The sequence below is a fragment of the Dermacentor andersoni genome, chromosome 9 (genome assembly GCF_023375885.2).
Source record: "Dermacentor andersoni chromosome 9, qqDerAnde1_hic_scaffold, whole genome shotgun sequence".
NCBI classification, from domain to species: Eukaryota; Metazoa; Arthropoda; class Arachnida; order Ixodida; family Ixodidae; genus Dermacentor; species Dermacentor andersoni.
Genome location: NC_092822.1, coordinates 39445689 through 39467220, shown reverse-complemented (window position 1 = coordinate 39467220; position 21532 = coordinate 39445689). Strand labels below are relative to the sequence as shown.

The 21532-nt window shown below is 43.9% G+C and overlaps 2 protein-coding genes across 3 annotated transcripts in view; both read right to left on the bottom strand.

Moving 5' to 3' along the window:
- The window catches only part of LOC126527707 (uncharacterized), a 66893-nt gene extending 64752 nt beyond the window's left edge, over positions 1 to 2141 (bottom strand). For both annotated transcript variants that reach the window (XM_072284494.1, XM_050175572.3), the window contains exon 1: positions 177 to 2141. Coding sequence is in view for 1 of the 2 variants with exons in the window: in XM_050175572.3 (XP_050031529.2) it covers positions 177 to 201 (25 nt within the window). In the remaining variant the exon portion in view is untranslated. The remainder of the gene's footprint in view (positions 1 to 176) is intronic.
- A 945-nt stretch (positions 2142 to 3086) lies between these two features.
- The window catches only part of Taf2 (TATA-box binding protein associated factor 2), a 58947-nt gene continuing 40501 nt past the window's right edge, over positions 3087 to 21532 (bottom strand). Inside the window, exons 27-30 of the mRNA XM_072284495.1 lie at positions 20399 to 20524; positions 16107 to 16349; positions 13070 to 13241; positions 3087 to 4279 (exon numbers count right to left, since the gene is read on the bottom strand). Of these exons, the coding sequence (XP_072140596.1) occupies positions 3843 to 4279; positions 13070 to 13241; positions 16107 to 16349; positions 20399 to 20524 (978 nt within the window). The 3' untranslated portion in view covers positions 3087 to 3842. The remainder of the gene's footprint in view (positions 4280 to 13069; positions 13242 to 16106; positions 16350 to 20398; positions 20525 to 21532) is intronic.

Sequence of the window (21532 nt, the reverse complement as noted above, 5' to 3'; positions counted from 1 at the left end):
ACGCAGGGGACAATTTTCAAAAGGCTCAAATGGGTCGATCGCAAAAATCGTCTGAACACCCGCGGATCTCGGCGGTGATCAGCCCTTTTGCAGCGTCGTAGCGGCCGAAAAAGTGGTCTGTGCAAAACCTCAGTCCTAACCGATTCGACATGCAAGCAAAAGAAACGTCAACTCACCTGCTTGAGATATTTTTTCGAGCATAATTTTATCCCCGTGATGTGCGCCATGGAACAATAACAGAATCCGCCATTTGCAATGACCCCAGTGCGCATGCGTTATTTAATCAGCGGGAATCATGGGAACGTTCCGATTCAGGCACCGCTTGGCGTCCGCTGCGCGTGTTGGGTACTCGTGTTTTGGGCGTAGTCGTTCTTGAAAACGTGTGTGGTTTTTGCGATGTCCGTTCAAAATGCGGCGGAACTATGTCAACTCGCTAGTACGTTAAATTTTTTTATTCAGAACGTTCCGTACAACTATTTTTGCGGCGTCGACAACGTACTCTTCGCTCTCCACCGGCGCTGCTTTCCAGTGTTCGCTTGTGTTGCAACAACCTTTCAGCGTGCGCAAACGCGACCAGCTGTGAATGTGTTGCGTGAAGCCTCAAAAAACAGGATCCATATTTGTTTCGCGTGAACTAGTTGCACTTCGAACGTCACGTTTTGTTTGTGTGTGCGCATGGTTCCGTGCGCGCTGTACTTCATGGCATTTGTGCGACCCGCCAAGTTGTTAGGTATAATATCGTTCGTGGCCTGTGGCGTGCACTGGTTGAAGAGTGTGGCGTTGTCCACTTCCGTTAACAATTATTCTGTCGGTGAAGCATTTCTTTGCAGGTAACTTTGTCACAGGCAAGTGAAACCTGCGTTGCGAAATTTCGCTTTTAGTCTGCGTTATAGGTGCATCGCTCACGTCAGGGGCAAGAGGATTTTGTTTTTCTTCATAGGTTCTAATGACTGTGATTCGTTGCCAGTTGCCTAGCAATGCAGTGCTCATTGTCACATTGGTCGTGTGCCTTATAATAAAGAGGCGTTAGCGCGCGATTATTTTCGCGTTCGATCAGACATTTTTGGTATGGCAGCGGTTTGCTGTGCGTTGCATTGGCTGTGCGCTTTTGAACAGTACGCCTAGTGGCGCTTGTCATTCTATTCATATGTCATTCATTATTTGCATATAAGCTGCAAGTTATGAGTGCTGTTTCAAAGTAATAATGCAGCGCAGTAAATGAAAGCTACAAATCGTGTTCCGGTGCTCGTAACCGAGCAGACGACGCGGAGGGACACGTGCGCGAGCGCGTTCCCGATTGGCTGACGCGGGTTGTTTCGCTCCAGGGCGTTGTTTTGAATTTCTAGTCCTACTGCCCTAAAGCCAGGGGCCGTATTTTGCAACGACTCTTTCTGGTCGATTCTATTTAATCATTTGTCACAACCAGTATCCGATCCTAGAGAGAACGGTGACGCCGTGGGTTCCAGTGAGAGGGCGTTAAAAAAAAAAAAATGTCAGATATTGTTGGGGTAGCTTTTCTTTGGCTCGAAATAAACTGCTACGAGACGAAGTGTACAACTGTTTGCAATCTTAGCGCTCATCTTAGAGAGCGAAACTTCATTATTTTCGGCCTGTAGAACGATGCAAGCGCGGTACCCTCCCCCCAACCTTAGGTTTGTTCGATTCAGAAAAAGGTGCACGGCACCTCAAATGAAAAAGTGCAGGGGGTGCCGGGCTGCACCCACCCGCTGCAAGGTTCAAGGGTGCAGTGCACCGCGGCGGCACCTTGCATTGCACCCCGTTCAATCGAGCACGGGGGTGCAGGGTGCACTGCTACACCTTGGGGAATCGAGGGTCTAGGTGCAGTGCACCGTGAATAGGTGCAGAGAAACTTGGCTGAATCGAATAGACTTCTTGACAAACCTGCATGAACAGCATTGTGCTAGTCGTCCTTCATCGCGTTAGTGGAGTAGCTGCGGGTAATTTCCAAATGGACAACAGTAATGTAGCATGCTTGCGCAAACCCTACCACGCTTTTCCTGTAGAGTTGTCGCTCGGTGCTCTTTATTACTTTTCATAGATGCTGTTTGGTTAGTGTTGTTGAAGCCTCTGGGTAGATAAGTCCAGAAAGTGTACATCCTGTATCATCCAGAAAGGAAAATAAAAGTTTAACAAACGCTACCTATTTTTGCTTCTGCATGTTTCTGACCTGTCTACTGTCTCAACAGCGACTTTCAGCATTAATAAGGCAAAAACAGGCTGAAAACGTTTAATCAATGCAAAAGTTGCCCGTTATATCAGCCATGTTTAACAGTGAGGGTAATCACGAGGTAGGACTGTACATAAGTTTGTAGTAGAGGATTTCTTTGGCAGCACATTAGTCACGGCAGCAGGCGTCGCATATTTTGCTGCAATCACCAATGAGATTTAATCAACTAGAATTCACAAATTAGCAAAAGTAATGGCTTTAGCGCATGCATACTTGCGCAATTAAAACTGGCAAGTGCTCAAGGCATGTCTGCCTAAATAGCTATCCTGAGACTAGCATCAATTCCGGAGATGTTTTACAAACGTCTCCTGCAAAACATTATCCTAGACGTTTTGTACTGTACTGCATAAAGACAGCTTTTTAAAGCAAAGTTTTCTTTGCAAATACTCCCGACCTTTTCTGACCATGGCTGTGTTCTGCCATCTGGCTGAATGACTCCACACTTAAATAATTTTATTACAAACTAACGAGTGGGATTGAACCCCCAGCTGAGCGGATTCAATGTTCTTGCTCCCCAATGTCCTGACCATTACACCACAATTGCACGTATACTTCTATTGTGCTAAAGCCAACTAGCTCCGAGACTATTGTCGCACTGCGTAGCAAGGCTGCACAAAAGACGCAGGAATGAAACAAGCAAATTCATAGCATTTTGATTAACTGCTTCACATAGAGTCCAAGATGTGTGTTGGACCTGTACAATTTTTTTTTTTTAATGAAAAGTTATATATGGGAATGCAATTTGAAAATTTCCAAGCATTCCTGTTTCAGTAGGGTTGGTTATCTCAAAACTGATGCTTTCCTCAGTATTTCAGGCAAATGTCTTTCTTGAAGGTGGTTCAATCAACAGGCTTACACAATGATTTATTCTGCACATCTTTTCAACACTTTCACCTTCGGCTCCGGGCGATGTGCTAGAAAACAAACAGTAGCCATCCACGCAAAATGCAAACAGCAGGCCTCCATGTCTTTGGCCCTCTAGCAGAACTTTGAGGAACTTGCTCTGGGGGCCATTCAACATGTCGACCATTTATGACTGAAGCTGCTGGCTTGCACTAAGCTTCAAACAGCGGAACAAACCTCACAGCAACTGCCTACACAAATTAATCTGTTGGCAATCCGTTTCACCCAAATGCCTGAATGTTCACGTGCTCACAGCTTCTGCACGTTTCATCGCCCCTGCAAGGCGCTGCAACCCTTTTCTTGTCACGCCGGTACCCACACTCTATGAGTGTGGCTCACAGTAACAGCGAATGATCGCACAAAATGTTGTTGGGAGACAACTGCTTCCGGTCCACCACTCACGCACAGATGATGATCCCAGGCCGAAGGCCGCTGGCCGTGCCTGCAGGGTCCTTATCCTGTGCTACACACAAAACTAAACAAGTGTTCCTAACTAGCCACAATTCCATCCTTCCAGTTTGCCCCCAACATGCTCGTTTTGTTTTGTTTTGCTGGGGATGCTCAATGTGCCGACTCCATTCTTCTCGGTGCTGTCTTTCCGGACTCTGAAAGTACTCAGGCAAAGGCACAACTGTACATTATAAACATCAACAGAGCAGCCACACTCTCCTCAATATGCCATTAGTGGTGCTCAGATTATCTCGTGCTGAGGGCTGCTCGATGCGCCGCCTCCGAACGGTGCTGGTGACTGGTTGGTGCTGCCCCCCGAGCTGTAGAAGCGCTCCTTCTCCAGCAGTCGGTCGTGGCTGCGGTGCTTGTGCTTGTGCTTGTGCTTCTTGTCTTTCTTCTTCTTCTTTTTTTTGTCTTTGTGCACCTTAGAACTCACGCTGACGCTGCCACCAGCGTCGTCTGCTTCGCCGCCCGTGGCAGACGACACCCCGCCGAGTGAAGTAGATGGCGTCACAGACAGTGAAAACACACCCACTGGCACCACAGGGGACGGGTAAGGAGCTGCCGGTGCGCTGACATCTGCGTGAACTGCTTGTGGCTGTGAAATTTCTGGAAGCGGCGTGCCCATCTTGAACATGCTGGAATCGAAGCCTGTCGGCTGGTGATGAGACGAGGCACCTGTGAATGAGAAAAACGTCTTGTTTGCTTTCTTACAGCTGATGCATGTTCATTCAAGCTTCTAGGGACTGCACATATTTGTTCACAAGTTACCTCAAGATGAACTACATACTGCTGAAACAGAATTACAAGTTACACACATACAAATAGACGAGTGATACAGAGATATGCCCCTTTCAGGCACCAGTTATACACCATTCAAAACTGACCTTCTCCAGAATCATGATAAATGTACAACAGATTAGGAATTTCCAATTCTTCAGTGCGTTTTGTCAAGTTAGTTGAATGTATGACTCCATGCAAGAACACTATATATGCATCAGATATGAGAACACCAACTATTTCACACCTAGCATAGTACTTTGAAAGCACCTACCCACTTGAAAAATATGCCTCATGTAAAGTGTGAAAGTTAACGAAAGAAGTCACTCCACTACAATATGATGTACTGATGCCCAGAGCTAAAATACTTTTACTAAAATACTTTACATATACTATATCATTAAAGTTTGCAGCACAACTATAAGCAGAATTGTTTCAAGATGTATGTGACACATTTTAAATGTGATTATTTTCATTACTGCTTTTGATGCACCATCTTGGCATGTGGCACACGGTGCTTGAAGGATGTTATATGTATGACCTGCTCTCATTCTGGACATTGTCAACTTCTGCTGTATTGTCATATTCTGTAATGGCTGCACTCTTGAGCCAATAACAGGTGCCCAGAGAGCTTCTATAGTCTCTCTGATTGGCTCAAAATATCCAGACTAGTACTCCTGGTCAGTTTTGCAGTGACCTGGTACGTGGCACCCTCTCATATAGCAGTTGCCTAAAGATATGCAAGCAGCCTGAATATAAAGCGTGGCCACACGTAGACTATTCCAAATGCATGAATGCCCCCTTCCTCCTAAGTAGTTATCTGGTGTGTACTTCTGCCTGGAAGGCCAAAAGTTTTATTTGACTGATATCCTGCTTTAAACCGAAATACCCGGAAAAGATGATTGGCCAATCAAAATTTCAAACCAGTACTGCATAAGGGGAGTACAGATAGTAACAAAGAAGCAGAAAAGAACAGGCTATTACGATGCCATAAACATACACACATTAAACAGTTAAGCGCAATATTTTCTAGAGATGAACAGAACTTGTGCAGTTTTAGCAGGCAATGACACCGTGGTTACATAATTTCATTAACTAATAAGTTGAATTATCAGAAATTGAAGCAATTAAACACTAGGCTAAAACCAAGTAGACCAAACGTTGCACTGAATTTTCGCCTGAAGGTTACCGGGTTCTTAATTTCAGTAATTTGCTTTGAATTAAGTTAAATTTCAGATAACTTGCATTTAAGTTAGGGTGAGCCAAGTGCATTTAATACTTGCAGTACTTTCAAAACATGACAGCAATCATATATACAAGTAACTAGGAACAGCATGTAAAAGTTAACTGATAGCAATATATGCCGCATGGTTAAAAAAAGAGAGACTGACAAAGGCAAGAATACCATTATGAAATAAAAAAACGTTATGTGCACTGAATGCAGCACAAGTCCCAGATGAAAAAAAAAAAGTGTCGTAACCTATAAAATGCGGAAGAAAGCTATGAACACGTTGATAAAGCGTGTGTCACACATACAAAAGCATAAAGTGAAACGTACATCATCATACCCATCACATGCAAAAAAAAAAAAAAAAAGAAAATGCAGGCCACACAGACAGAAAAAACCCATCCATCACACAAAGGTACAAAAAAAAAAGTATCACACATTGGAAGACTGTGATGCCAGACACTAAATGTCACTGCTCAGTACATAAATCTCCATTCTTTACAGACAGAACAAAGGGGTAAATAAAAGAAGCAGAGGCGTAAAAGATATGGCTTACGATTACTCAATGCTTGCAGTACCTTTCTAATGACTTGACAATGATTAATGTACTAACAAATGTGCAAGGCAAATGACAGTTGCCGCAAGGTCAATCCCCCACTGCCCTTCTACCTTCTTTCCTCACTCTTTGAATGCACTGTGCTTCGACCTTCATAATGTTTGGCAGAGGCAGTCACAAGCACTTGACATTTGTGAATGGGCACTTGTGTCGAATGCTTCGGATTGTGAACTGTCACAGAAAATGTCAGCAGCTCCCTAATAATGAAGCATCTGCAAATATGTATATATTTTTTTAACTCTGTATGCTCTTCCACTCATAACACCAATGAATCAACTTGCATAGTTTGGTTCATGGTTGACTTGTTTTCTTTGGTGCGAATGGTAGTTATACAATTATGGTCTAACGGCAACCCCCTGCCCCTCCCTACCTCCTCAGGTTAGACAAGGCCATATCTTTTTGTTTAAAAAAATGTACACACCTCGACATACAGCATTAGTTTGTATGCATTTAGTAACACTATAATGAGCAGCCCCTCTATTTTCTTTGGCATCATGTGCTTCGCTTGTTTTGTCATGATGGACAGTGGCAAAGCAAGGGGAGGGGCACAGCAGGCGTGTGCCCTGCCTACCCCCCCCCCCCCCCCCCTCTTGAAATTTCTCTATTAGTGTGCGAACTGCCTAGCCCCCATCCTCCATCCCTCCCGCTTCCAGTCCGTGGTCAACTGGGTGCCCTCTCGGGAAAAAAATGGTGGCTACGCCACTGACGATGGACCGTTATAAACAAACATTCAGCACGAACTAATGCATTTGGAAACATTCACCCGACAGTTGCGAGAAAAAGAAGGCAATGGTAACGTGGTGGAGCACGTTTGCAAATTAGGAAACCGGTCTAGCAAAACACACATGAAAAGAGTACTAACGTGACACTTTCATTCTATGCTCGCTACTCTCATGTCAAGAATGCTATATCACGCTGATAATGTGCATGCTGTTCATGACCAGGAAACATTGGATGTGGAATGTTAAAAGTATGGAAAGGCATGCAAGATAGATTATCATTATTTCATGTGGACAAGATTAGCCCCCTCAAAGTGTGCACACTTTTGTTATAGTGTAGGAAGCATCAGTGAGCCCTAAGTAATTTACCATGATACAGTAGACTTCCGTTAATTCGACACTGCTTATTTCAGGGATCCTGACTGAATGTGTCGGCCGGTGCCCATACATTTCTACAGGACCAAACACTTGTATTTTGATCTTCAAATTAGCCTTCACAGGATAATTCGAACTTGGCTGGTCATCTCGCACGCGCCCGACGCCAATGCTAACCGCAGCTGCGACTCCAATGGTGGCCGCATCCATCTTGGCGATGCTTCGCACAAAGAATGCGTCGCACACATAACATCTCCAGCGGAAAATGGCCATTTTCGGCCTGCCCCAGGAAGATATTAAAAAAAAAAGAAACATAGCTCACAAAAAATTATTACAGGGTACTTTTTTCTAACGCACACTTTTTTTTGCAAGAAAGTTTGTCTGAAAAAAAATTGCTTCGGCAATTCAGTCCAATACAAAACCAAAACCACTTTTGCGGCATTCAAAACAGCCTGTCGTCAGAGCCAACGTGGTTGCCATCACGATCACCAGATGGCGAACATGAATGGTGACAGAACGGGAAGACTACAAATGAAGCTGTGCAGGGTGATATGGGCTGGACTAGTATGAGTATGAAGAAATTGAGTATGAAGAACGACTGAGAAATATGGAAGAAAGTAAATGGGCTGGGAGAGTGTTGAGGTATCTGTACAGGAGAAACTTTGATTCACAGTGGAGGAAAAGAACTAGGAAGTATGCGGCCTGTAGGGTGGGCAACACAGCAACACAGAAGGTCAAGTGGAAAGTCAGAGAGGCTGAAATAATCTCATGGGTGGCGGCAACGGAAAAGAAACCTGCCATGAGTAACTACCTAAGAGGAAAAAACGAAATCAGGAAAGAAACAATTTATGATAACTCAAAGGGAAGCTCATTACTTTTCGAAGCGAGATCGGGATGCCTTAGAACACGCACCTATAAAGCGAGATATAAGAAGGAAGAAGAAGCATGTGCTTGCTGCGGTAAAGCTAGGGAAACTATGGAGCAAGTTTTATTAGAATGTGAAGACGTCTACCCAGCGGTCGATTTAGGCACCACTGGCCTCCTTGAAGCCCTTGGGTTCAGCGAGAGCAGTGGAAAAGTAAACATGTCCGCAATAGGGATTAGTAAGACGCAATTGGAGGATTGGTGGAAGAAAATTAGGGAAACGACAAAAAACGGAGACATACAAAAGCACAGTTCGCAATAGGGGATCAGAAAATTTGGTTGTGGGAGTTTATAGTGTTTTCTTTTTTTTTGTCTTTTTTTGTTATTCAACCTAGGTAAGACATTACGCAGTATAATAGCAAGAGCTTGGCGGCGCACCCCACTGCTCCGTTCCAAAGGGGACACTCATAACATCCATCCATCCCATCCAGAACGAGTTCTCGGATAGCATGCAGACTACGATGCACCACTTTCAGTGTGATTATGAAAGCGCATGCATGGGATAAGTTATTTTATGCGTCAAGGTATAGGCGACATATCGCATGACATGCTCTTTGCATTTTAGAGAATTGCAGGGTGTCACAATATGAACTAGCGAAGTACTCAGTCCAGGCGTGGGCCACCATCACGTTTGCGATTGTTGCAAAGTCGCTTGATAAATACAGAATATCAAACATGTGATGAACTGTAGGAAAGTAATATGTTCTGTTTTCTTATAATACACGGTGATGAAGTGCTGTCTGAGAGCGACGATGGCAATAAATTTCCATTTTGTAAAGGTAAAATTAGCTGGTTCCCCCCCCCCCCCCCCCTCATACAGGGTGCACGTTAGATTCGCATGAATACGGTGAAAGCTTTCCTACAGCCAGTTGTGGTTTCATTTCCCAGGTTAATGTGTTCTGATGTCAAGTTTGGGAAGGCAGTTACGCAAGAACATTGTGACGTTTAGACACACGCTACAGCTAGCACGTCTTGCATGTGCTGCTACATATTACAGCTGCACGACGTGGAAAAACGTAGACAGGGAGTGAAAAAAGGAAAGGACAAGCACTTACGTCAGCGCTCATCCTGTCCTTTCTTTGCCTCGTGTCCATGGTTGTTTATGCTGTGCAGCTATGAGATGAAGTTCTTATAAACTCACCCAAGCTTCTGCACCCACAAGTTCAACTGCTGGTATATCATCCCTCGCAACGATCAGCAAGGGAAATGAAGAGGATAAAAACGAAGGCCAAACCTCCATTTCTTAAGTTTCTCAATGAAACCACAGTGCCGGTACGTCTGTGTGATGTTGCAGATTTCTAAGCATTTCCTTGCATTTGGGCTGCTGTGGTGCACCAAAAAGTTCATAAAACTTGCCATTTCTATGGCTTTTATAGAACATGATGTAGTCCCTTTTTGCTGATCAACAATTTCAATGCATAACTCTGAGTGCACACCTCGTTCATGTGTTTAATTGCACTCTCATAAAGAGAAAGTACAGATAGAAAATATGCGTGCAGACATTTTGCAAAGCACAAAGCAACAGGCTGCAAAGTACGTCATAAACGATCAAGTTGCAGCAGATGGCTAGTGAAGCAGTCACAGCACTGCTGAATCTGGAACAGCATTTCATCTCAAATTCATGAGAAGCACACAAGATTTCTGCAGGGCAGAACCTTAATGTACTTTCACAATTCCTCTTCTTACTCAGTCTAGACGATCTAACTGATGACCTGCCAAGCACAAGCTTGACCTGCCTTCTAAAGCTACGACTTTCTAAAAAAAAAAAAGGAAGAGAACAACCTGATGCAAAGAAAATGCAGTCACTTATTTAGTAAGGAAGAGATGTTGTAAATAAACGTATATTATCTAGCGATCCTTAAAATTGGGCCATCACATCTCATGGCTTACTGCATATCTCCTTCCTAATGCCAGGCCAAAAGTGATTTATGCATATATCTTAACCATTCAAACGTATGTCCAGACAGACAAAAAACACTTCAGTTCCCCCGCCTCTGTTATCATGCTTACTTTATTACGCTCACTTCGGTCATCTACGGAATGAAATGATCTTCCTGAATGAAACGATCTTCCTGGCAAAATCGTATCCATTTACGATAACCAAAGATTTCGAGCAGCTTTAGCTAACATTGCGTAATCAAAGCATTTTTTGTTTACTGTATGGTTGTAACCTAAGTGCGTTTGCATTTACCACTTTACTGTCTTAGTTTGCTACCAATGTATCATGACGTAAACCCTAGCTAAAGCTGTACAATCAGAAGCTTCTGTACTTTAATGTTCTAACTGCTTATACTTGTTTCTTTTTTTCATTTGCTGTAACCCACTCATCTTTAATGCCTTTGGCCCTGAGGTTAATAATAAATAAATAAATACCTCGTTCACACTACTTGCAGGATTGATTAGGAGACTTACTGTGAACAAATGACAATAAGATCATCTTAAAAATCAAATAAAATTATCATGGTTGATGCCTCAAAGCACATAGAGTCTGGAAAAATAAAGAGATTAACCTTTACCATGTGGTAGTTTGTTATTTGCACTTAGATTGGAGTACACAAGTGTTTTTGCATTTCACCCCCATCAGAACGCGGTCAGCACGACAGGAATCGATCCCATGGCCTCACGTTCCATAACGACAGAGTAAATGTGGCGGTTACAATAGCGTCACCTGCCGACCAATCATTCGTGTCAACATGCAGGATCGTTTACATATCGCAACCAAAAATATTGAATTTTGTAGTGATAGCGCACAATATATATATCTTGTGTGCCTGTGCGATCATTTATGGTTATGCTAGCTTTTTTTTGTTTACTTGCTCATGCTATTGTTTGGTTACTCTTGAGTTCTCTTATAATTGCCCTATTTCTAACATTTCTAAACAATATCGACAGCATGTCTTGTTTTGCACATCAGCTCGAACACCTGCTTGTTTTCAAGACAAACTTACAGTATGCTCCTTAAAAAAAGAAAGGGGGGGGGGGGGGGTATGTTTGCTAAGGTAAAGCATTGAAAACGATAGCAAGGTTTAGCATTGCATGTGGGCTCCTCTGGTGGCATTCTGGCAATACACGCAGCCGACATGTAAGCACAACAGGGGCATGCGAGAAAACCGCTGCTGTGCAGTAAAGAACAGAAACCTGGCAGATTAGATACCAGGCCTGTATAAACAGGCTTCTTAAAGCGCAGGTGCAATGAGAAATGCTGGCAAGCGGTGTTACAAACGTCGGAGGACTTTCAGATGATACATGAGATGAGACCAAAGAAGAAATACCATTAGCATTTGTGGATTAGTTGGATAGACCCCAACTTCCCACCAATAGGACCAACCAAATCAATCAAATTAAACAAGGTTAATAAAAATGCCAAACACACCACCGATTCACTTGGCAGTATTTGCCAGAGTCTAACATGCCCCCGAATCAAATGCACGGCCACTTTTTGTGCCCAAATTAGAAAACATTTTAACGTAGAAATTAAATTAAAGCTCCTAAACAAAACAGAAATCTGCCGCACACCTAATTTTGTTAGCAAGGAAAATATTTGTTTCACGATTGTGTCCAGTTTACCAAGGTCAGCTTCGCCGCAGGGTTCTTAAGGTCAGCTTCACTGCAGTACATTTGTGTTACGCAGTAAAGCTTACAAATGTTTTAAACGCGGTTTTGGTTTCGTATCTGATTGCACCGTGCAGGCAATTGCGAGTCCAATTTTCACGGGGAAAAAAATGAAGCGCTCATTAAAATCGGGTAAACGCCATAATCGCACATTGTGGGCTACAGTTACTGCTTGCAAATCTTCCTAGGGTGGCCAAATATAGCTGTTTTCGATGAGAGATGACGTGTATTGAAGGCATCCACTGTTCCCCCCCCCTAAGCTCCGCCGAGACGGACAATGCCACTTAAGGGGTCGTTACTGGGGTCACCATAGGGATTAGGTGCCTGCCTGCTGACTGGCCAAGCTTGAATTATCCGATCGAGGCCAATTTTGAGATCAAAATAGCAAAAGTTTGGGCCTACAGAAAGGCATGAGTGTCGGCTCCAACTTCCCAAATTACGTAACTGGAAAAGCGAATTAGCCTAAGTCAAAATAAAGGACGTCTACTGTATTTGATTCAATTTTAAAACGTTGTCGTTTGAAAACCCCTAAAGATTTCTGCTGTTTTCCTTGCACTCAGTATGGGTGACAATAAAAATGAGGGAAAGAGGGAGGACATGTCGAAGCACTGCAATCATGTGGGGCACACTCTTGCAATGGCAGTGCCTAAGATGACTGTCTTTCTGTGTGTACCTGTACAACATCAAACATCATTGATATTCATGTAAAGAACATTGATTTTTGTCTCCCATGGGCCAGAAAACCAATTTCTTCCACCCCCGTAGCAAAGCCTAGGCATGCGCCATGCAGACAAAACAATAGCACTTTACGGCATTTCGCCACAGGACTGGATAAACTTTACCGGTTCGAGGAATGTTGTAATCCAAACCAGAACTAAACCGCAATGAAATTGCAGCACGCTGAACCTAAACTGAATTGGCACTTTTTCAGTTCGATGCTGTGCTTTTAATTAAGCCTCCACATGTGGACCTGCACATATGCTGTCAGTACCCTGACAGCAGAGTGGTGATGGCTTGAGTGTCCATAAAATTGCTGCTTGGGAAGCAGGACCAAGATATGGGTCGATGCTTTCGTTGTGATTACGAACAGCTTGCTCACTTTGGGATGACTAAAGCTTATAATAATAATAATTATAATAATAATAACCTTCTGTCATCGGTGATATTAAATGGATCTTATGTATTAAAAAAATAACGTATGCCCACTCGCTCACCTGCAAGCCCCGGTAGCGACTTTGACTGGGAGTCATCAGAGTAGTTGATGTCAGCCGGCTGAATCGGAACCACAGGTGTGGCCACTGGACCAGACTCCGCGCTGCTGTGCGACGCCTCCCTCTGCTGCGGTTGAGCAGACGTTTGCGGCTGCACCGGCACAACTTCTGGCTCCTGGGAAATGACGGACAACGTGTCGCAATGTGAACCAAGACTAACTGTGCCTCGAGCACGCACATCCTAGTACTAGCTACATCCACGAAGCCTCCCGAGTGCTAAAACAAAATATGATTCGCAGAAAAAGAGTTCAAGTACGTAACTTATTTTGGGTGCTCCGGCGCTTAAGAGTATCTCTTTAGGGTTTAAAACATCTGAATCGTCACTTAACGCAAAGGAACGACAAGTCGAAAATGTCACGCAAGTGCTTCCTTTAAACTTCACGAATAGTAGATCAATCAAAGGTTGCCTGAAAATTTCTAGCATAACCACAAAACGCTTTAGCACAGAGGTACGCTGTTGGTATCTTTTGTAGACTTGGTATCCACATTGGTGAGCTATTTGGTGCTTTTCATACAACTTAGACAGACGCTAAGGAGAAAAAATTAAATCAGCTTAGCCTGATACTTTTTCCAAGACCCTATTTTCGTTAATTTTGCAACACGAGGACGATAATTAGATGAGAAAATGAAGGGCGGACTTTCATTTTTTTAAACCTCGCACCAAAACTCCTTCGCCGACATGTCAGTGTGTTGTTACAAATTTCGAAGTATTTTGCTGTATTTCAGCTGTTGTGGAGCAGTAAATGTCTTTGCAGAAAAAAATTAATTACTCGTGCCCAATCAGACGTCATCAAAATCTATGATGCCATGCCGAGGTGGCGTCACCATCTGCGCTTTATCATTGCGCCTTGTCTGGCTTACTATTTCTCATGTCAAAGGAAGAGTGGGTTCTATGTTTCTGGAAGGTAATGTGTTAATACAGCTAAGCGTATCATTCTCTTTAAATTCACTTTAAATGCTAGGTTACATTTATTAATTGTCAGTCAGTTTCGTAAATAAGTACCCAGGGGTCTTACGCGCCAAAACCAAGATCTGATTATGAGGCCTGCTGTAATGGGGTAGCACTCCAGATTAATTTCGGCCAGCTGGGGTTCTTTAATGTGCACCTAAACCAAAGTACCACAACTTTTTCTGTATTCAGATTCCACCACCAATGGAATGTGGCCGCCAAGGTCTAGGTCAAACTTTCAACCCCGAACTTAGCAGCACAGTTCCATAGTCACTAAGCTACCATGGCAAGCTGTCAGTTTTGTATATCTTTCGAATACTTTTCGTTGATTCAAGTAATTCATTACAGTTAAACCTCCATACAACAAAGCTGGTAAAATCGGCAATTTACTTCTTTATATCGAAATTTTGTTGTACTGAAATTCGACCTTTTATGCAAATAAGTACAGTCGTCGATCGGTTTCTCTTACACGGAAAGGGGGCGCAGAATTTTCCTCATTATCGGGCAATCGAAAAAGAAAAGCAACTTTGAACAACAAAACATTTTGACGAATTTGGGAGTCGGCGACGAATGGCACGGTTTCATGCCGCGTCGACGACATCTTCACATCGGCGGTACGAATTAAATGAAGCCAGCCACGCTTCTGCAAGCACTCCGCCCCCGTGGCTGATAGCGTCGCCCGCACTGGGACGACGCTATCATGAAAAGCGCCGGCAGCGGCGCGTGAATGCTCCGTTCGCCTGGCGCTCCAACGGGACAAATCGAGACGAGCGCCAGATTACCCCCCCCCCCCCCCCACCCCACCCCCCGCCATTAGCACGTGCTTGATCGCGTTACCGCGCTCGCTCCCCTCCCTCGTGAAGCCGCCTTCCTTTCTCGTCTCACCCTCGCAAACTTTCACTTGCACCTAAAGCACACAGTGAGGGGCGCGATAGGATCTTATCGCACTCGGACTTTACACTGAACATGATGCGGCTCCACTTCGACAGTCGCTTTCCTCGTGCTGCACGCGATTTGAGAGGTGCGTTTGCAAAGCAGCCGCTTGCAGTTCAATCATTCGACCGTCTGTGTCCGCGGAAGTTTCCATTTATTTTCTCGGCATTCTCCTTTGCGGCGAAAGCGAAATTGCATACAAACACACTCCGTTACACTGAGGTTCTAAATATGTGGTGTTTTATGTACAAAGGGTTATAAAAAATTAAATACTTGGTTATATCGAGGTTTAACTGTATAATAAAACCACAGTACAGAATGAAAAATGCACATTGATAAACTAATGAAAGGCCTGAATACTACAAGACCTGCAATAACAAGAAACATGGCACAGATTCCATGTTCTTTATTTGTGTGTTTAATTCTGCGCAGCATTTCTGAGAAAGCTGAAAACATTTGGCATTAATTTTTACATTGGGATGCGCAACAAGTAGCGATATAGCAGATGGTGGAGTGAGTCAGAGAGAGTTCCAAAATGTCATAATGTTCTGCTCTCATATGACCAGCTTCATACCATCATGACAAGCACTTTCTGGGAAATGAAACCAACTAGTTCGTAGAAGAGTTATTAGAGCAAATCATTTAATGCACTCTGAAGCTTCTTTGTGTTCTTCGAGGACATTGAGGTCAAAGACCTTCACTTAACGTAAAAATTAAGGTTAAATTCGTCACATCAATACTCCTTTTACAAGTGAAATTCACGAAAAACATTCGCAAAAAGAAAACCATGTGGATGAACTAATTAGTTATGTGAAGGCACCATACAAACATACGCTTAATAAATGGAAACAAGATAAGAAAAACAATACAGAGGAACCACAACGAAACAACATGTCAAGAACAGCTCCGCAGGACGCTTAAGCTGCTGTGCCTTTCTTCAGAGCAGTAGTCAATATTGTGGATGGAAACTTGTAATGTGAACAAAGTGGCGAAAGAAGGGAAAGGGTAGAAAGACAAAGGGAAAACGTAACTTGGGAGTCTTGCTTTGACTTCAAGAACTGAACAGGCACTCAATAAATCAATCAACCAATCCAGTACCTCAGCTTCGACCTCCATGTGCTCCACGTCTGAGTGCGCCGCAACCTCCGGCTCGTTATGCAGCGGCTCAACTACTTCAAGGGGCTCCGCTTCTGGCTCGGCTGGCGGCTCGTGCTGCGCCTCGTGCTGCAGCTCGTGCTGCGGTGGCTGATCGTCGACCCCTATATACACCTCTTCTTGTTCCACCTGGATGATCTCGGTGTCTACGGGCTCCAGCGACTGTGTGGTCACAACAGCCTCTTCCTGGGAGGGGTTCGGGTGGGGTATGAAGTGCACATGTAATGAATCGTTGTTGGCGAAAAATGCTACTGACAGACAGACAGAAAAGGAAGTTTGGAAGACAGAGTCATGAAGCTTCAAGTTTTGGCTCAGCACGACCACGCTGCAAGACATCCAGTGGAATGTGTGCATTCGCATGGCACACGGGCATTCACAAATGCGCCCAGGTGCAAAGTGGTTGAAGTGCAGACGCTCGACGGCAGTCAGTGCATGCGAGAAACACCAAGCTACAATAAAAAACCCAAACGACAGAAGCAGGAAAGCGAGGAGAGAGAGGGTGCCAGATCAACAGGCGGCCAAGGTCACACCACCACGGCTCCAGTGCTTTAGCGTGGAAGAGGAAATCACCATTTTCATGCAGACGGAGGTTCTTGCAAGCAGCCAAGCCCAACTTCCAACACCTCCGCATGCGAAACGATATTGAACTTGAAACTTCAAGCACGTGCTTCTAAGACAGATTGCACCCAAGCACCTTTCATCCCACTGGTTATGACAGAGCTTCGAAAGAGAGGAGTCAGAAATTAACTATTTTCGGGGCAGCACAATATAATCTGTTAGAAGCATGAAGTCTCAACATGCATGATTATTGCTTAAGAGCACTACAAAGTCTACAGTGCTTTTAACAGCACTGTAGACTTTTCATCCAAAGTAGTGCAAGAAAGATAGCAAGCAAGTAGTGCATGCACCTCCATCAGCTGTGTCGTAATTGGGCAGACAGAATGCTGTTAATGACAAACAAGTTGGAGGAACATATCAGCAATTAATCAAATCCAGTAGTAATGCACAGCGAGCCACAAAAGTTTGTGGGATGCAGGTTCCATGGCAAATGTGAATTTGTGCTCTGTCAATGACAACGTGGCACTTCTAATGGATCGGTGTGTAGGTCATAAAAACCATTACAGCCTGATAACTTGAATTGGGGGCTCAGTAGTCAGGCTTTGCGGGAATCATCTTTTCCGCAAATCCTGTGCACTGTAAGCTTATGTGGCTGACTGTACACGAACAAGAATTTGCTACAGTGATAAAAAGACATGCAAGAGATAAGAAATGTACTCTGAATGACAACGAGAACCGCTGTTCTAGGCTGGAATTGTTCCCTTTCTTTGTGGCATGTATTTGCAGACAGCTGTAGAGAACACTTGCATGCAAAGTGAATGCAAAAGTTCCAAGTAAGCAACAATGGCTAAATAGTTGTATAAACTATGCCTTTTTGTGGCTTTTGTTTAGAATATGGCATTCCACAACGCCTTCAATTATCCACAGTGCCCATGTTTCCTAAAATGGCGCAATATTTAAAGTCTGTGATCGGTTGTGCGAGAACACCAGCACAAGTTCACCCAGTAACCTGCCTGTTGGCTAGTGGTGCTTAATAATTACAGCTGCTTTAAGAAACATTTCAAGCTCTTCCATAGCATTACAAAGTTGTTTGACCACTACAACCATTAAAGGATGAGATTTTATAACAGCAAGGTTTCATCAATGTCACGATCGCTAGCTAATATAAGTCCACTACTGGGTAAACGCCTTTCAGGGTGATGTCCAATTATCTCTGCCTTGACCAACCAACTCCTATTTTCTGCCAGCAAGTTTCCTGATCTCATCATACTACATACACTTCTACCATGCTGGAATGCCTTTTCTCTAGCATCTATTACTCGTTACCTAGTGTTTGGTTCACTGGTAACAGAGGACTGGTTATCTTCTCTATGCATTACATTACCTTGCCAAGTCCAGTTCTTGATATTAACCCCTTCCATACCATGGAAGAGCTGGATTCGTCTACATGTTTCTAGTTAAAAATGGCCAAGGATGAGCTTAGCTCTCCCACGATACTAACAAGTTTCTTGAAATTTTCATTTTCTCGTTGACGATACTTTCCATTTTCTTGCAGTTATATTGTAAAATGCTTTGTTAAGCTCCACATTTGCAGTAAATGCATGGTTGAGATTTTGTACAGCTAAACGTTTAAAATAATGTCGACATTGTTTTTTTTTTTTTTGCAAAGCATTCTGCAGCAAAAAGAAATTGGCCATTTCTGGTCAGAATTCAGTACAGTAGTCTGGCACGGAAATGGTTAACTAGAATACCGACTACACCCATCTGCTCTCTAAAACACCACTGTCTTCCTGCTCGTTTCCAGTACATATATAATTGTTCGTTACGTCACCTACTGTGTGGTCCTTAGCTGCATCTCAGGCTTCTTTCTTGCCCTCCCACTTTTCTCAACCGAAGAGCAAGGTTTACATGTGCACCAACTTCTAAACTTAAAGGAATCGAATTGTAGCACGGGTGCGTTTGTGCAGCTACCAGTGTTGAAGCTTAATGAGGGCACTACAGTCCGAAAGGCCACATCAGTCACATATATGCAACATTCTATATGTAGACACGGTTTGAAAGAGGAGATCACGATTAAAGGCGAGTGTTCTTGTCACTATGTTGCCTTCCGTTCTCTTTTCTAACATATAATAAAAAAAATAAAGCTATAACAGTCCACTTTACTCAACTTTCTTGCCTACTAAGTCCTTTCTTTATTGTGCAATACTCAAATGTTCTTGTACTATACAGGAGCATCACTCCTTTCCCCTATGTTTCTTACTGTAACGTATCTTGCCAAATGCCTCATATGAGACCTGTAAGTAAATATCAAAATAAATAAATAAGTAACTAAGCAAATACTAAATACAGTTGAACCTCAATATAATGAAGTTGCACTTGCAGCAAAAGACTTTGTTAAATTGCAAATTTCGTTAATTTGAGATCTTGAAGTTTCAGCATTAAAAGCAACTTCACAAACGCCCAGAGCATTCCTGGTGAATAGTATCTTGTTAGTAAGCATTTTTAAGTAAATTGTAAGAAGGTTGGGCCATAATAGAGCGGTATGAGCGTCAGTGCGTGCGGCGGTGATTGTGCCGAGAGCAATGCATCGACATGGCTCATGGTGTCCGAGATCTGCACGTTGCGTCATGCGGTGCGTTGGACGACATAGCTGATGACGCTTAGTACCCGCGGCTGGCTCCCGCAAATTAAACAACAAAAGTGCAAAAAGGTATGGACATTGGTACTGAGAGAGGGAAAAAAAAAAGAAAAAGAGAAAGGAAAAAGAAAGAGAAATCAGTTTCTCTAAAAAGGCGGAGCATGGATGGCAATAGCAAAGAGACTAGACGAAGTAAGGTTATTAGTCGTTTCTCTGTGTCACGCGTGCTCAGCAAACATTCAACAGATCTCTCACTCGAGGACCAGGAACTGCAGTCTCAACGCGAGGGCGTTTCACACAGGCTTCAAACAACGTCTCTCTCGTCTCTCAGAAACTTGATACTATACAACCAGCAACACTAGAGGCGCGGGAACAGCAAAATGCGCATGAAGGCATTTCGGCTTTTGGTGGAGGGATTACCTCCAGGCTTGATAGGATATGCATGGATAGGATGTGCTCGCGCACGAACATGCGCAAGAAGGAGGCAGACAGGTGCGTGTTCCTGCCTCCCCCCCCTCCAGCGCATGCTTGATCAGGTTACCGGTGCGTTCACTCCCTCCCCATCCCTTCTGCACTAAAGGAATCGTCAGTGCTCATGTTTCTCCCAGTTGTTTACCATAGCGACAAATGGCGCAGCAGTGTTTCCTGCTTACTGCATCCCGGAATGCGTGCTGACAGCGGTTTTGGCGCTCAAAATTTTCATGCAGAAGGAGGCTTGAAATAACTTTTGCCTCGGCCAACATAGTTTTTTGCTAGATTTACTAGCCGTACAGGCTCCAAGCATAACTAAAACGGCCGAAAGCTTCATTAAATCTAAACTCAAAATTGCTTTGTTAAACGGCGAAAATTAAATACACTGTTTTCAATGCAACTAAGATTGGGAAATGAAAATAGTTCGTTGCATATCAAATTTCGTTACATCAAGGTTTGTTATATCGAGGCTTGACTGCAATAAAATTTGGCTATTCGGTTCGATAGAGAGGCCAACTATAGCTCTCCTGTAGGTTCCATGCTCACAAATAACTCATGGACAACGTACCTCCGTCTTGATGTGCTCGGCGTCTTGCAGGAGAATCACCTGCGTGTCGAGCCGCTCGGTCGCAGTGAGGGCAGCCTCGGCCAAGAGTTCCACACCGGACACAATGCTGCCTTGCTCAAGTTTCATCTAAGATAAAGGAAAAGGCGGGAATGAAAAGAGCGGAGCGCTCCGAGACAAAGTGGCTCACAAGGGTTGGGAAAATCAAACTTGCAAGCGTAAGATCAGAAAGATTGCCACGTGTAGTACGCCATGACCAAATACCAAGTAGAGAGCTTCAACAGTACGTCATAGCCACCACTCCGATGCAACGGCAGCATTATAATGGAACACTAAAGACAGGTCGAGATATATTAGTAAATTAGGCTTCTACTACTTAAAAAAAAGAGCCACTTTTACAGCATTTTAGTTACACCCTTTTGTGCGTACCTTTGTCCCACAAGAATGTAGGTCACCTCTATTGCTCAAGCTTCCTTTCTCAAAAACTGCCGCTCACTATTTTCCTGTCAAGAATGCCATGTCGCGCTGATAATGCACGTGGCCACGTGTGACCTGGAAGTGGCGGGCGCGCGACGTTGAAGAAAGCACAGACATGCCAGATAGATGATTATTGTTGTGGGTCAAAAATACATCCAAAGAGCGTAAACAGCTTCTATACTCGCGGACAACTTTCCGTGGCTATGAAGGGAAAGCCACAGAGGCAAAGCGCGCACAAGTGAGAGCGCTTCTGAAAAGAGTCCCGCGTTTTCATCTATGCTAGTGTAGGCTGGGGAATACAAAACAAACGCCTTATTAGCAACAGTTAAATAAGACAGAACACGCCACTGCATGAAAGGGTTTACTTATTTTGTGGCTTTTCCCTTCCGCGTCTGGAGAAATGCGAAGCCATCGCACGTGGAAGCTTCGTCGATTGAGCGTCTGTTCCGAGCAACCGAAAGCACTGTCAAATGCTGTCGGACTACTTGGCACGGTAACAGACGTGCAGCAGCCACGTGGCCGTAGCTTTTCCTCCATAGCCACAGAAAGTTGTCCGCCAGTACAGAGCACCCAAGAAGTGCCTTGGCAGTGAAGTCAGAAAAGGAGGCAAGAATGAATGACAGGTGACCACCGCCACTTCGAAGTTTCCACGTCAAGTTG